General features: G+C 60.2%; 2 protein-coding genes across 2 annotated transcripts in view; both read right to left on the minus strand.

Moving 5' to 3' along the window:
- Positions 1–1,284: 1,284 nt before the first annotated feature.
- Positions 1,285–1,533, minus strand: CTXN1 (cortexin 1). Its single transcript, XM_006896330.1, has one exon. The coding sequence runs from the start codon at positions 1,531–1,533 to the stop codon at positions 1,285–1,287; it is 249 nt and encodes an 82-aa protein (XP_006896392.1).
- Positions 1,534–2,979: 1,446 nt separating this feature from the next.
- Positions 2,980–14,114, minus strand: part of TIMM44 (translocase of inner mitochondrial membrane 44 homolog (yeast)) — a 21,902-nt gene continuing 10,767 nt past the window's right edge. The window contains exons 4-13 of the mRNA XM_006896331.1: positions 11,360–11,440; positions 10,273–10,422; positions 8,980–9,119; positions 8,682–8,767; positions 7,981–8,073; positions 7,776–7,900; positions 6,571–6,621; positions 4,129–4,218; positions 3,455–3,565; positions 2,980–3,113 (exon numbers count right to left, since the gene is read on the minus strand). Of these exons, the coding sequence (XP_006896393.1) occupies positions 2,994–3,113; positions 3,455–3,565; positions 4,129–4,218; positions 6,571–6,621; positions 7,776–7,900; positions 7,981–8,073; positions 8,682–8,767; positions 8,980–9,119; positions 10,273–10,422; positions 11,360–11,440 (1,047 nt within the window). The 3' untranslated portion in view covers positions 2,980–2,993. The remainder of the gene's footprint in view (positions 3,114–3,454; positions 3,566–4,128; positions 4,219–6,570; positions 6,622–7,775; positions 7,901–7,980; positions 8,074–8,681; positions 8,768–8,979; positions 9,120–10,272; positions 10,423–11,359; positions 11,441–14,114) is intronic.

A 14,114-nucleotide genomic window follows, 5' to 3' on the forward strand; every position in this document is an offset into this window, starting at 1 on the left:
TTGAGCTGTGTGTGTGTGTGTGTGTGTGTGTAGGGTGGGGTTGGACATGGTCACACTTTCAGCCCCTACTCATTGTCAGAGTCAACAGATTGACCTGAGCCTCCAATGGTTTCCCCTGGTGGTAAATTGCACAGGACACTGTCCATCATTCTCCTGAGGAGTCGGCAGATCCCAACAGCCAGAGGGGGCCCTATGGCTTAGCAGGGCAACTCCCTAGAGAATATATCACCTGAGCATTGTTGGGTTTTTTAGCTCAGCCACCAGAATTGAGGAAAAAGGTGTGGATGTAAGGGTTTGGAGAACCGTGTGGACCGCACGCAAGCAAGCCTGAGCCACTTCATGGCCCCTGTTAGGAGGTGCAGGCCAGCAGACTATGACTCAGTGAGCCTGTGAAAAGACTGGAGTTAGAGTGGGGTTAGCTACCTCCGGGCAGGTCACCGGAGCTGCCTGGCCCCTGTGCCTGGCGACCTACTCGGACACCAGGTCCTGCACGCACTCTGCGTGGGAGGCACGAAGGCAGCACACTGCTTGGCCGGTAGTAAGCGCTCAGTAATAACAGCTTTTATTATCACCAGCTCGGAGGCAGGGAGGAGTGATAAGGGCCGGAGGAGATGGCGGGAGGAGCCAGAGGCGGCAGGGACAGCGAGGGGTGGGGCTGGTGACGAGGGAGGGGGCGCTGACCTGCATGGGGGCTGGGTTGGGGCAGGAGTCAGCCAGCAGCCAGCGCTTGGAAGGCCAGGACATGTTCTGGACACAGCAGCAGGGGTCGCTCTCAGGGCCTGAGGCTGGCAGGAGGCTCCATCTCCAGGGCAGGCTCGAGCAGGCACTGACAGGCGTGTGCACTCCTTGGACTTGGGGATGCGTGCCCGGCAGGCCGGAGCCCAAAGAGGGGTTGGGCACTTAGAGGGGAAGTGAGAGCAGGGCAGGGGGGACGAAAGGGTCCCCCACCACCCTGGTTACTGACCTGGACACTCATGCCTGGTGGCAGGACATCGCAGAGCCATCTACAGGCTTGGGGCCATTCCAGCCAGGGCTCGACCCACGGGGCCATGCTGGCCGGTGGGAGGTGGCGAAAGGACAGAGCAGGGCAGATAAGGGCGTGAGCAGGGCTAGGCCCGGCCGGGTGGGAACGTGGAAGGGGCGCGAGGTGGGAAGCTGGACCTCTCCTAACCTTTCCCCCCCTTGGCTGGGACGGGGCAGGGGATGCAGTCTAGGCCTGGCAGCGCCCTGTTCGCCAGACCCCAACCCTGACTGCCCGGAGGGCTGGCCCGGGGCCCCGCCCCCTCAGACCAGCGCGTAGTCGAACTGCCCGCGCTCGAGCGCCTCCTTGTGGTCGGTCCAGGACGAGGCAGGCATGCGGCTGTAGGGGTCGAGCAAGATGCGCACGCAGCGGACCATCAGCAGCACCAGAACCACGAGCAGACAGAGCACGAAGGCGAACACCGTGCGCTGCTCCGCGTCCAGGCCCGCGCCCACCGGGGGCCCCGTCGACGGCGGCAGCGGTTCCGGGGACAGTGTCCACGTCGCGCTCATGGCTCACATCGCCGCGCGCCCTGGGGAGGGAAGGAGGCCGCCCGGGCGGGGATGAGGCAGCGCCCTCGGCCCCTCCGGTCCCAGTGCCCCACCCTCACCTTGCGGGGTCCCCGCGCCGCTATCCTCGGGCCACGCCCATGTCAGTGGCGGGCATGTTGCTACTGCCACGCGGGAACCCGAATCCGGGCGCGCGCCGGTGGGGGAGCTGAGCGAGCTGGGGCGCCCAGCCGGCGGGCCCGTGCACAACAGGTGCGATGCACGGCCATGGCCCTGGCCCGTGGAGGCGAGTCCGCCCGTCCTCGCCCTGGCCTCTTTGTCTTGCTTCCCAGGGATCCCTCCCCCCACCACCCCGGCCCCCGCGCGCCCCTCACCCTGGGCTGGACCTGGACGGGGACAGACTGGCTGGCAGCCGCTCTCCGAGGACCCACGCCGGCTCCGCTCAGGCCTCTCCCCAGCGGTGCTGGCGGCGGTGGCGGCCCAGGTTCTGGCTCAGCCCACCCCACCCGCCCCTGGATCGCTGGCGACCGAGGCAGGCGAGCTGCTCGCAAGCGGGGCGCCGTGGCTGTTCCCATGGCGACAGGGGCGGGGCCGCCGCGGCGGGCGGGGCCACGGGGGGGCGGAGGCTACGGAGGGAGCTGAGCGCGGGTGCCTGGTCGCCAGCCACCTGAGGAGACCCCCCTGGGGAACCCAGGAGCTCAGGTGCCTGGTCCCAACCCTACAGGCACTCTGACCCTGCAGGAAGCCCAGCCAGGTCCTAGAAGTGGGATTGCTCTTAGTCTCTTGGGAGAGCCCCTGCCGGCCACCGGTTTCTAACATAAAGGGTGGAGTTTGCCCACAGGCCCCTAGGAAGAAAGGTCTGGCAATTTGCACCTGAAAGGTCACAGCTTTGCAGTACCTCTGGGGTTGCCAGGAGTTGTACTGGCTCCTGTTTCTTCCTGTCCTTAGTGTCCCCTTCTCTAAGGCTCCCACCCTTACTGGGGCTGTAGTCCCTTACTGCCCCAGCCCCACCCACCCCAAAGACACTGGCTTGGGCCATCCAAGTTGCTCTTCTGCACTTTGGTATTTTATTATTTCCAAAAATCTCAGACTCATGTACAGGAAGTAAGGGCACAGTTAAAATAAAAAATACACAGCTAAAATGTCCTGGCCACGGTAGCCAGTGGGCCACCCCGAGTGGCAGGATCTGGGCTCCACAACCCTGCCTCTGAGGGGCTCCCTGGATCCTGGGGCCTCTTGGCACCGCCTGGACGTATGCACCCCTCCCAGCCAACTTGCCAATGGCCCCACTGTGGGGTAGAAGCAAGGGCTGGTGCCAGGGGGTGGGTTCCAGCCACTAGTGCTCTGCAGCACCCAACCCTTCCCCAATGCTGATTATGCCTGGCCCCAATGTCCATCCTGGCCGCAGTGGGCCCAGTCCATTCCCCTGTCTGCTGTGCCTGGAGACCTCGGCAGGGCCACACTCAGAGAATCTGCTCTGTGCTGGAGGCTGAGATGTCCAGGAGGCGCCAGGCAGCGTAGGGGTTGAGCTCATCCTGGTCTCGGCAGAGAGCCCATACATACAGCATGCGCAGAACCTTGTCCTGCAAGGGGTACAGAGGACTCAGAGGGCGTTGGACATCACCAGCATCCTCCCAGGGCTGCTCAGGACCTTTACTGGTAAAGAGCAGGCCAGAGCTTCTAATCCTGACACTGCCTGGGGTCCCTCCAGAGACTGCTATTGGGCACTGGGGGCTATGTCCTTCCCTGGCTGTAGACCTCACTTACTGGGTCACCTGCATCCCTCCAAGGGGCCATTCGTGGGCATTGGGAGCTGTGTCCTGCCCTGGCTGTACAACCTACTCACCAGGTCAACTTTGTCCCTCCCAGAGGATGCTCCTGGGCAGTGGGGGCTGTGTCTTGCCCAGCTTTAAACCCCACTCACCGGGTCACCTTCGACCACTTCACCTCTGGGGTTCTTGACCACCATTACTAGCTGGGCCTGGAAGGTGATGATCAATACCGGTCCTTGCTCCATCATCTTGCCCATGGCCAGCTTCAGGAGGAAAAGAATCCAACAGGTGGGCAGCCTCAGAGGGCATCCAGCCCTGAGATGGAGCCCCTGCTCTGGAGAACTTGTCTATCGAGGGGCAGGTGTGCCAGCACCTAGAGCCCTGCTTCTGGGCCACAGGCAGGGCCCAAAGAGGCCCTGCTCCACCTGCACATGGCTCCCATCCGCCCCTTCTGTGGGCAAGCCACTCACTGCCCTTCACCCAGACAAGTCCAGACTCGCCAAGGTCCTGTGCAGACCCTCAGACCATGGGACCTACGTCCTAACAAAGCCTGCCCCTCCCAGGCAGGTGCAAGGACATCGCAGCAAAGAGGTGCGGGGCACTGGAGATCTGGACACCCCACTGCCTAAAATTACCCCAAAGTCAGGGCTTAGAAACTGCACTGGAGGGGCTCTGGCTCAGAGTCACTCATGTCAAGCTCTAGGACCAGCTCCCTGCAAGAGAGCTCCAGGCATACTGGAAGCACCCAGGACAGACATGACCCAGGCCCTCAAAATGATGTCTCCCAGACCCGGCCACTGCCTCCGGCCCCAGGAGAGATGCTTACGTCGATATTGTCAATGTCCAGGATTCGGGAGTGGAACTGGAGGCCCAGCGCCTTGGCCTGCTGGATCGGGTAGGCCAGCTGGCTGTAGGTCTGCAACCAGAGAACAGGCCAGTGGGCACAGGCACCGAGGACCCCAAGCTTAGTGCTGCATCCCAGGGGTAACCCCTGTGCAGTTGGGGCCGCAGTGACCCCGGGCGCTGGCAGCCACGTCCTGCCTGGGACAGCCCCCTGGCAGGCGAGATCCCCCAGCTGAGTGCTGGGCTCCGGGCCCTGCGGGCTGTGTGCACCTTCCAGAAACGGCTGGCTCCTGCGGCTTGGTGTGCTCTCGCCAAGCAAGGGCCGGCGCCAAGAGGCCGGGCCAGGCAGGGGCTGGTGCCGGGATGTGCTGGCCTGGCCCGGGTCCCCTGCGACCCGCTATTAGGAAGAAAGCCCAGAGCAGAGACTATGGAGTCACGGCGACATTAATCAGAAAAGTGGGCTGTTCTCCCAGAAGACAATCTAAACACTCTCGGGCCTGCCGGCGCGTGAGCAGTACTCACCTCACCCTGAACCTAGGCTCTGGCGCCTCTTCTAGGACTGGAGCTGTCCTGAAGCCACCCCTTTTCCTGACTGGCTGCCCCCTGTCCAGCCTGTTGGTTTTCTCTAAAGCACCAGGAGCCACAAAGCTGGTGCACTCAGGGCAACCCTGTCTATGTCAGAACAGACCTCACACCACAGGGCTCCAATAGCTGGTTTTCCAGAAGCAGACCACCAGGCCCTTCTTCCGACGCACACCTGAGCAGCCTCAGCCGGCCCTGCTCACCTCTCTACGTCAGGGCGTCTCCTGCCTCCCCTTGGGGGGAGGATGCTCTAACACTTGTGTAGGAGCCCTAACACACAACCATAATCCCCTAGTGCCGGCTGGGGCCATCCTGGCCGCAAGACACAGGCTCTGGGACACGTGTGTCCACATGTGCTTCTGCTGGAGGCGCCTCCGAGTCTGGCAGACAACGGTGGCGGGAGACATTCCAACAGCATATACTTTTTATGGAAATCGGCGCTCTGCTGAGGGAGGGAGAGAAGTGGTGTGAAGCCTGGATGCCGGCTTCCTCCAAAACGACGCTCCAGAACAGCGAGGTGCGAGCGCACCACCGCGGCTGTTCCCAGGGTGCCAGCGGGGCTGTGTTTGCCAGAGAATCAGCCCCATCTTAACAGTCCCGGAGTCAAAAACACAGAGACGCTGGCGGGATTAGTCACAATGCAGGGGAGTGTTTCAAACCAAGCCCTGACATCTCAGCTTTTTTCAGGGTTGTTTATGAGCGAGTGCGGAATGGAATTAGCCTAAAAAGACTGGATTGCTCAAGGCAGAGGCCAGCAGGGCAGGGAGCGAGGCAGCTGAGAGGTGGTGGCCTAGCCTGTGGGGAAACAGGTCACCCGTGCTCCGGGAATGGCTGGCTGTCTTGTCACGGCCCAGCAGTGACAGGCTGTGCGACCCTGTGCTCCACGGAGGTGGCCGCCAGCAGGATGTGCGGCTCCTCAGTGGTCCCCGCCCCTGGGCCTCGACTCCGGGATCTTGTGTGAACAGTGTCCAGGCACTGCTGCCTGCACTCGGCCCTCTGGACTTGGGGACAGGCATCAGGATGAGAACAGTCCACGGAGGGGTGGGCTGCTCCCCGACCACCCACCTCGCCTGCTTGATCACAGCACGGGGAGCGAGTAACTCACCCTTATCACCAGCTCTCCTTCCACCCAGCCTGCACCCCATGGGCCACCACAACCACGGGAGCTGCTCTGTCATGTCCAGGCTCTGGACACAAGACAGACAAGCACAACGGGGCTCAGCTAAACAACGCTCATCTTAGCAACAGCTCAAGTACCCTCAACAACGTGCTCTCGGTTACGATTAGTAGATGACGGAGGGAGGAGACAGAGGCTCTGCCAAAGGGCGCTCTGCAGCCTCTGCCTCTCCCTCGTGGCACTCCGCCTTCTCCCTCATGGCACCCCTCCCGCCTCTCCCCCACAGAACCCGCCTTCTCCCTCACAATACCCCTGCCTCTCCCCCACAATACCCCTGCCTCTCCCCCACAGCACCCCCACCTACCCTCAAAGCACTCCTGCCACCCCCACCTCTCCCTCACTGCACCCCCCTCTCCCACAGGACATGCCCGCCCTCCTTCCTGATGCCCTGATGGCTGGCCGCTCTGGACAGGGTGGCTCAGGTGGACGCGGGAAGATCCTGGCCCTTTAGACAATTCGGGCCGCAAGTCAGGGATGGCGCTCAGTGTCCAGAGTGGACACCAGAGCCCCAGCCCTGGGCGTTCTGGCAGGTTCATGGCACCCAGTCCCCGGGTGCGATGAACGCAGGCTCTGCACGAGCTTCGGGTGCTAAGGCAGGGCCTCCCCTCCTCTTCCTCCAGGAACCTCGCCCTGAGCAGACGCAGACCGAGGGGGCAGAGCACTCACGGCTTCGTAGCACCAGTCTTTGAGAATGTCCAGCTCTCCAGCAATCATGGCCTGTGGGGAGATGGGACGGTCAGCAGGTAATGGGGCACTGCCAGCAGCGGCCCTGGCGTTCTCCCTCCAGGACTTTCATCTGGAGACCTGGTCCCCCGTGGGTGCTGCCCGCTCTGCCCGAGGCCCTGCATATGCGTGTGGCTCTGGCTTCTGCTGCTGGCGTGGAGGCAGCTTGGGGGAAACCTAGGGGTGCCCACAGGCTGGGAGGAAGGAGACAGTGCTGGGTTCTGCCGGCTCCCACCTCCTCCAGGGATGACGCTGTGAATAGCCTGTAAAACCCCCGCACCACCAGGGACGGTGCCAGCTGAGGGCAAGGGGCTGTCCGCGGGCACTGGGGGCTCCTGTGGTGTGACAGGAGGTGGGGGTGGGGTGAATAGTGGGTTGGCGGGAGCCATGGTGTGGGCCCCACTCAACGCCCAGAAGAGTTCGCCCTGTTGCGGCCGTGGTACGGGGGCTCGTTCCCATTGCAGCCCGTCACAGCCTCACAGGGGGCAGTGTGCTTCTTAGGGAACAGGAGGAAGGACGGACCCTTACGAGGCTGAGGACGGGGCCAGAATCTACACAGGGGGCAGGGGCAGCCAACAAGGGCCTCCCAATCTCGTGACAGCCAATCTCCTGCCACATCCGGCAGGACAGGCAGAAATGCGGAGGGGCAGGGCCATGACTGTGAGGAGAGGTAACCTGGAAGAGCAGAGGGGAGACCAGAAGCCAGGTTCGCAGCTCCCCACGGAGGCCCCCAGGAGACAACCCTCGTCCCTGCTCACAGCAACCTGAAGGGACCAGCTTCAGGTTGAGGTGTGAACCACGGCGGCCACAGGTCCAGCTGAGCCTCACTGGGCACGGCGGCCACAGGTCCAGCTGAGCCTCACTGGGCACTAGAGAGGCAGCGCCCAGGGAGGGAGAGAGGCCTGTTTCCGTGGAGCAGGCACTTCCTATGGACGTGGGATGTGAAAAGTCATGGTCAAGGCCAGACCTGGCTCTAAACCAGTGACACCAAGCCAGTGGAAGGCTGGGTCCTTGGAGTGGTGTGACCACCTGGCCACGGCCCACAGCCACGTCACCCTGGGAACCCTGGCCTCCAGCTGTGGTGTCTGAAGGATGTGTGTCTCCAATGCCAGCCTTGAGAGGTACAGGCAGGGAGAGACAGCACCCACCTCCAGGACATTGGGGATGATGTCGTCCTCACACTGCCGCAGGAAGCGGTCCTTGTCGAAGGTGGGGTCCACCCTCAGGATCTCTGTGAGCACCTCTGACATCTCCGTCTTGGAGAACAGGCCACCTGGGGAAGCAGAGCAGGTGATGGGTGGTGGGCAGGACCCCTGTGCGACCAGCCAGGCCGGGCCAGGGTGGCTCACTCACCCAGCACGTCTGTGACCTTGTCAGTGAGAGCCCGGGACGCGCGGATGAAGGCGTTGTCGCTCTCATCGTATTTCATCTTCATCTCGAAGAAGCCTGAAAGGGGGGGGGGGGGTGTGCGGGCTCAGGGCACCTCTGAAAACACACCCGCAGGCTACAAGTCCCAGGGCCCCAGCGTGGCCCAGCCCCACCACACTGGCGACGTGCGGGCCCTCTCTGAACCTGGTGCCAGGCCTGCCTCCTTCAGAGGACACGGAGGGCCCTCAGCAGGATCCATCGGGGCGTGTCAACTAGGTGGAGCCACCTGCTAGCTGGCACTTCCACTACAAAGGAACACAGCCCAGAGACCCTTAAGGGACCCCCCCTCCACCTACAGCCAAGAGCACAGACCCTCCCCCAGGGTCCAACAGGCTTCAACATCAGGGTCCCCTTGAAGCACTCGGGGAGGTGGGGAGGCCTGGCTGCCCCTGCTGCCGCCTCATTGGCTCCACGCCCTGACAGTACCCTCGCAGTGTGGGCTCCTCCTCAGTCGTGCAGGGCAGAGGCTCGGGAGCGGAACCCCGGGCAGAGGGGGCCCAGGCCTCCTTGATCTCAAGCCTAGCAGAGATGTGCTGTGTCCACTGTTGGCCCTGGTGACTCATCACAGCCACCTCCCTGCCGGCACACTGCTGGGTACCCAGAAGGCCCAGAGCCTCAGCACTCACGATTGAAGACGACGTTGTTGTCCCTGAAGTCCTTCCACTGCTGGTACCACTTGGAGTCCTTGTGGAGCACCACTCCCAGGGCCTCCCTGGGGACGAGGGACAGACGGCTGAGCAGAGGCCGGGGGATATGGGGCAGCAGTGGGACCGACCACCAGGACTGGCCTCCTGCCTCTCTCCTTCCCCATCCCACTCCCTCGCCCAGCACCCCGGGAGCCAGGACGCTGAGGAGCAGGCGAGCACACACTCCCGGGCTGGAGGGGCGAGCACGGCAGCCACCCCGCCGCTCCCTGAGACGTACTCATTGGGCTCAAACACTTTGTCTTCCTTGATTTTCTCTCCTGCAAACTCTGTCCTCTTCCGGAGCCGCTCGGGCCTCCGGTAGGGCCCGGTCTGCCCCAGGACGCTCTCGTCGATCTCCTTCCGCACAGACTCCACGCCCTGTGTAGACGCATGGGGTATGGGGGACACTCAGGCCCAGAGGATGCCAACACCTCATCCACCCGGAATGCCTCCAGTCTGTGTGGCGTGCTCCAGGTGAGGACGGAACCCCAGAGCAGCCTCAGCCCGACCTTGGGCCTGACTCCACCCCATGTACCAGTCAGGCACGCACGCGCCCCTTTTTCAGGGCATAGTGGGCCCTGTCTGTGGACACCTTCCAACCTCACCTGGGCAAGGACACCCACGAGTCCCAGGGAAGGAGACAGGTGGGTGCTGAGGGGGACCTCACCACTGCTCCCGACTTCCACCTAACCCCCCACCCCTTCTCCAATGGCAGGCACAGCCCCAGACGCCCTAGAAGGCTTTAAGTTCCAGGACCCATTCTCCCACGAAACCACGTGGTCACTCGCACCAGAAGCCCCACAGTCAGTCGTGGAGCATCTATGCCCACTCTGCCCTTCCAAGCTGACCCAGCCTGTGGGCCCTCCCTCCTGGGACCTCGAGGTGCTCCAGGCCTGCTCCCCATTCAGGCTTCCTGTTCCCACTTCCTGTGCACTCTGCTTCCTAAATGACCCGAACCCGTGTGGCCCACAGGGCCATGTGAGTGCCCTGCTGGCCACCTGCTGGGCCCCTGGCGCCGCTGCCCTGCCTGCTCTCGGCCCACCAGGCTGCTGCCCCCCGGCCCACAGCACTCTCCTGGCCCACCCTTCTCTTGGCAGAGGAAGCACGGAGTTTGGGGCACCACGTGTCCTTTTGTTATCCCTCTCCTGGACTTGATCTCCTATGACCCCCAAGGACTCAGTACATACCCAGCCTCTATGGACATTCACACCAGACTTCTGTGAGCTCCACTTTACAAACAGAAGAGCATGGCCAGCTGACACTGGGGTGCAGGCTCTTGACATGCTAACCCGTAGAGTCCATGGGGGAGTGAGGTGGGCCTCCCCACCAGACCCACTGTGCACTACTCGACCCTAGGGTATGTGTAAGAAGGCGGCTGTGTGTGCAGACGTGAACTCTGACCTCCAGTCTTGGATGCCTAAGCTGAGAGTACCTGGAAGCCACCTGGAGGTGGGCAGCTCTGACCACCCGAAGCACCTGCCTGGCCTGGCCCGACCCTTGACCCCGCAGCAGCTGGCTGGGCAGAGCTCACCTGGGAGAGGGCTCGGAAGGCTGCGGTCCTGCCCAGCTTCTCACCGCCCTTGGACACGGACTCGGCCGACTGCTTGGCCGTCTTGGCTGCTCCTTCTACACCCTCCTTGAATTTCCTCCCAAAGTCACTTTTACTGACTTCATCAAGACTCTACTGAGACAGAGATGTGGTGAGGAGGTTAGTACCCACTGGGCATGTTGGGGGACAGGACCAAGGCAGTCTCAGCTCCAGCAAGTCGCCAACCTGAGACTCAGCCTCATGCACTCAAGAAACCGCTCATGGCTGCTACGTGCAGGGGCGGGAGTGCACCTCCCAGGGCGTTCAGCGCCTCAGTTTACAGGAGCCAACCCTCAGGCCTTTCTCCTGAGGCTCCTCTGAGCAGACCTGAACCACTCCGCTGGCAGCAGCAGGGAGCATTAAGAGTTTGCAGCACGCAGGGACTCTGCAGTTTCTGGAGTTCTCAGCTGGCCCCTGGGGAGCGGCTTCTGTTAAGACTTTGGTTAAAGGCTGACACTAGGCCAACAATTGTCTCCGCCAGATGGGTGGTCATTCCGAGCCCCCACTGCCTTCCGAAGTGCCCAGGATCCCACAGGAATCAGATGGGGCCAAGAAGCTAGCCCAAAATAGGGCGGACACAGTGCAGAGCAATGCAAAGACCTGTTTCGCGCTTCTGTCTTCAAGAGTGGGAACCCCCTCACGGTAGAGGCAAGCCCACCATTTCCTGTGAGAAGCTGCCATTCAGGGATGCTGCCCTTCTCTCTTTAAACAGGAAAAAAAGCACTGCTCATGTTACAGGCTCTCCCTTCTGGGATGGGCCCAGGTCTCTAACTGAAGGTAGGGGTCCGGTGCTGAGTAAGAAGCCTGGTCCTTCTCCATCACCCCCTCTGTGAGACATTCTAACTGCAGAATCCTTGCTCACAGCATTGGCGCCACCAGAGCTGGCAGCTCCCTCCCTGCCACCCACCCACCTGCGTCTGCTGTAGGCCACAGCTGAGCTCGCTCGCCCCGGGCACCTGCTCTGCCTGCACTCCCAACCCCGCCCTGGAGGAACGCAGGCACCTGGTAGCAACCAGCAACCCACCCTCACCTCCTTCACAGAGCCTGTCAACTCCCCCAGCTTCTTACGGATCACTTCACTGGTCCTCACGGTTTCGGACTCGATGGTTTTCTAGGGAAAAACATATTGTCGATTTCTGTTATAAGTCAGGTGTTGATGGTTGCTCCTTCCTCACCAGACCTCCCACTAGGTGGTCAGGACACAACGGACCAGGACTTACCAGATGGTGACAGCTTGTTCTGGGGGGGGGGTCTCAGCAGCTGATGGCCCCCTTCCCAGAGAACATGGCTGCCAGCCATGCATAGAGGGGTGACCTCACGCCATCCTATTTCTCAGCAGTGTAACTCAGGGGTGAGATCACCTGGACCACCACCGGATCCATGCTCCCCAGCCTAGCCTCCAGCTGCTGTGTTCCCTCTGTCACTCCTGAATTCCATTCCCCAGAATGTGCTGGAAGCTTAACTCCTGGACTCGTGGACGCAGTCCCATTTGGAAAAGGGCTTTGTCAGCACAGAACAGAGCTCTGGGGTCTAGTCCCTACGGAGTTGCACTGCTAACCCAAAAGCAACTTCTCTGGCAGTTCAAATCCACCAGCTGCGCCAAGGGAGAAGGATGGTAATCTCCTCCCACAGGACTGAGTTAGTTCCACGGCAGAGAATGAGGGACCAACACAGGGTGTGTCCTGCACCACTGTATCTGAGACAAAAACAGCAGATTAGAGCAAGGACAGAGAGATCTTGCAAAAAACAGCAAGGAATAAAGCTGAGACAGACAAAAACAAAGTCTCCCGCTAGGGCTGCGTCCCGAATCCTGGCTTCCGGCCTCCTGAACTGATGCACAGTCTCTTCCTCAGTTACCGCCCTGGGATATCTGTCACAGATACCTAAAAGGGCCCCCAACCACTTCTGTGCCTCCCCACGCAATTCAAGATAAGGCCATCTTCCATCAGGCAGAACCCTCCAAAGGAGTGCCCTTACTGGTAGGCTGGTCTAAATGACAGAAATTCATGAAGGACACTCGTGGGTGCTCACTGGGGACCACGCCCTGGCTGAGGATTGACAGAATAAAAATCCACAGGCCCTGGACGGCTACGCACTAGCAGCTCTGCGGCCATGCCCATCCCTGGCATACGGTCACTGTGCGGCCTTGTGGGGCCTCACAGTCTACTAAAGGGCCCGGAGCCCGCTGAGAGCGGCTGGACCGTGGCGGCTGCCTGGGCAGAGCCTCAGTGGTGATGGACCACAGCACCAGAGCGGTAGCTCCCTCCACCCCTCTGCTTTTGGAGCCCCGGCCAGGAAGGGCTCAGGGGTGGTGTGATGCACATCCCGGGACCAGGAAGACGCAGATTCTGAAACTCTGTTGCACATTCTGCTCTCTTTGATCAGGATTCTCCTATAAAACTTCTCCCCTAACTGCTCAGTACTGGTAGCCGGGTGCCATCAAGTTCAGGGCTCAGGGCCTCACCCTCCTTCCTCTGCTGCTCCCAGAAGATACGGAGCGATGGTAGCATTTTGGATGGCTAGCCAAAGCTTTTAAGACCCCAGACACTACACAGCAGACTAGGTAGTTGTTGCGGATGAGTCAAGAATGACCCACAGCTACCCTCTGAACAACAGACCTGGACTCTGTCCTGTCCCATCATCTGACACACTGGAACCCACAGCTGCAAGCATTTGTCAATCCACCTGGCTGAGGGTCGTCCTCTCTTTTGCCTCCCTCAACCTTTCCAAGCACGATGTTCCTCTTCAAGGAACAATCCCTCCTAGTAACACGTCCATAGTATGGAAGACAAAGCTTCCCCGTCCTTGCCTCCAACGATCACTCTGGCGGCACTTTCTCTAAAACATATCTGCTTGCTCTTAGGGAGCTCTGGTGACCTAGTGGCAAGAAGTTACACTTCAATGCCAGAGGTACGTGGTTCAAATCCACCAGATGCTCTGCTGGAGAAGGAGGGGCAGTCTCCTCCTGTACCAGTCGGATCTGATTTGACGGTACACACACAAAAAATAATAAAAATTTTTTAAAAACACACACACACACACACACACACACACACACACACACACACACACACACAATATATCTGCTTGTTCTCTTGGCAATCCATGGCATACCCCGTGCTCTTCTCCGGCAGCGCAGTTCAAAGGCATCACTTCTGTTTCTGTCATCCTTATTCACTGCCCAACTGTCAACAGCTTAGCAAGTGACTGCAAAGTCCATGGCCTGAATCAAGTGTACCTTAGTCTTCAAACTGACATTGTTGCTCTTCAGTAATCTGCAGAAGCCCCTGATCGTGTACTTTCCCAACGTTAATACGTTGTGATCTCCTGACTGTTGGTACTGAGCATGTTGACTGTGGATCCAAGTTAGAGCAATTTGCTGGCAGTTCAAGCTTTTCTCCGGCTATCACGATGTTGTCTATGGGTCCAGTAGTGAGGATTTCCGTTTTCTTGATGTTGAGATGTAATTCATATTGAAGTCTGTATTCTTTGATCTTGTGCAGCAAATGCTTCAAGTCCTCACTTTCAGCAAGCACTGTCATGTCATCTGCATAACACAGGTTGTTGATAAGTCTTCCTCAATCCTGAACCATGTTCTTCTTCATAAAGTCCAGCTTCTTGAATGATTTGCTCAGTAAACTGACTGAACAGGTACGGAGAAAGAATACAACCATGACACACAACTTTCCTGATTTTAAACCATATAGTGCAGACTGGATTTAGAAGAGGCCGTGGCACTAGGGATATTATAGTTAATGTCAGATGGAACTTGGCTAAAAGCAGAG

The sequence above is a fragment of the Elephantulus edwardii genome, unplaced genomic scaffold (assembly GCF_000299155.1).
Source record: "Elephantulus edwardii isolate Elephantulus edwardi_28Jun2011 unplaced genomic scaffold, EleEdw1.0 scaffold00185, whole genome shotgun sequence".
NCBI classification, from domain to species: Eukaryota; Metazoa; Chordata; class Mammalia; order Macroscelidea; family Macroscelididae; genus Elephantulus; species Elephantulus edwardii.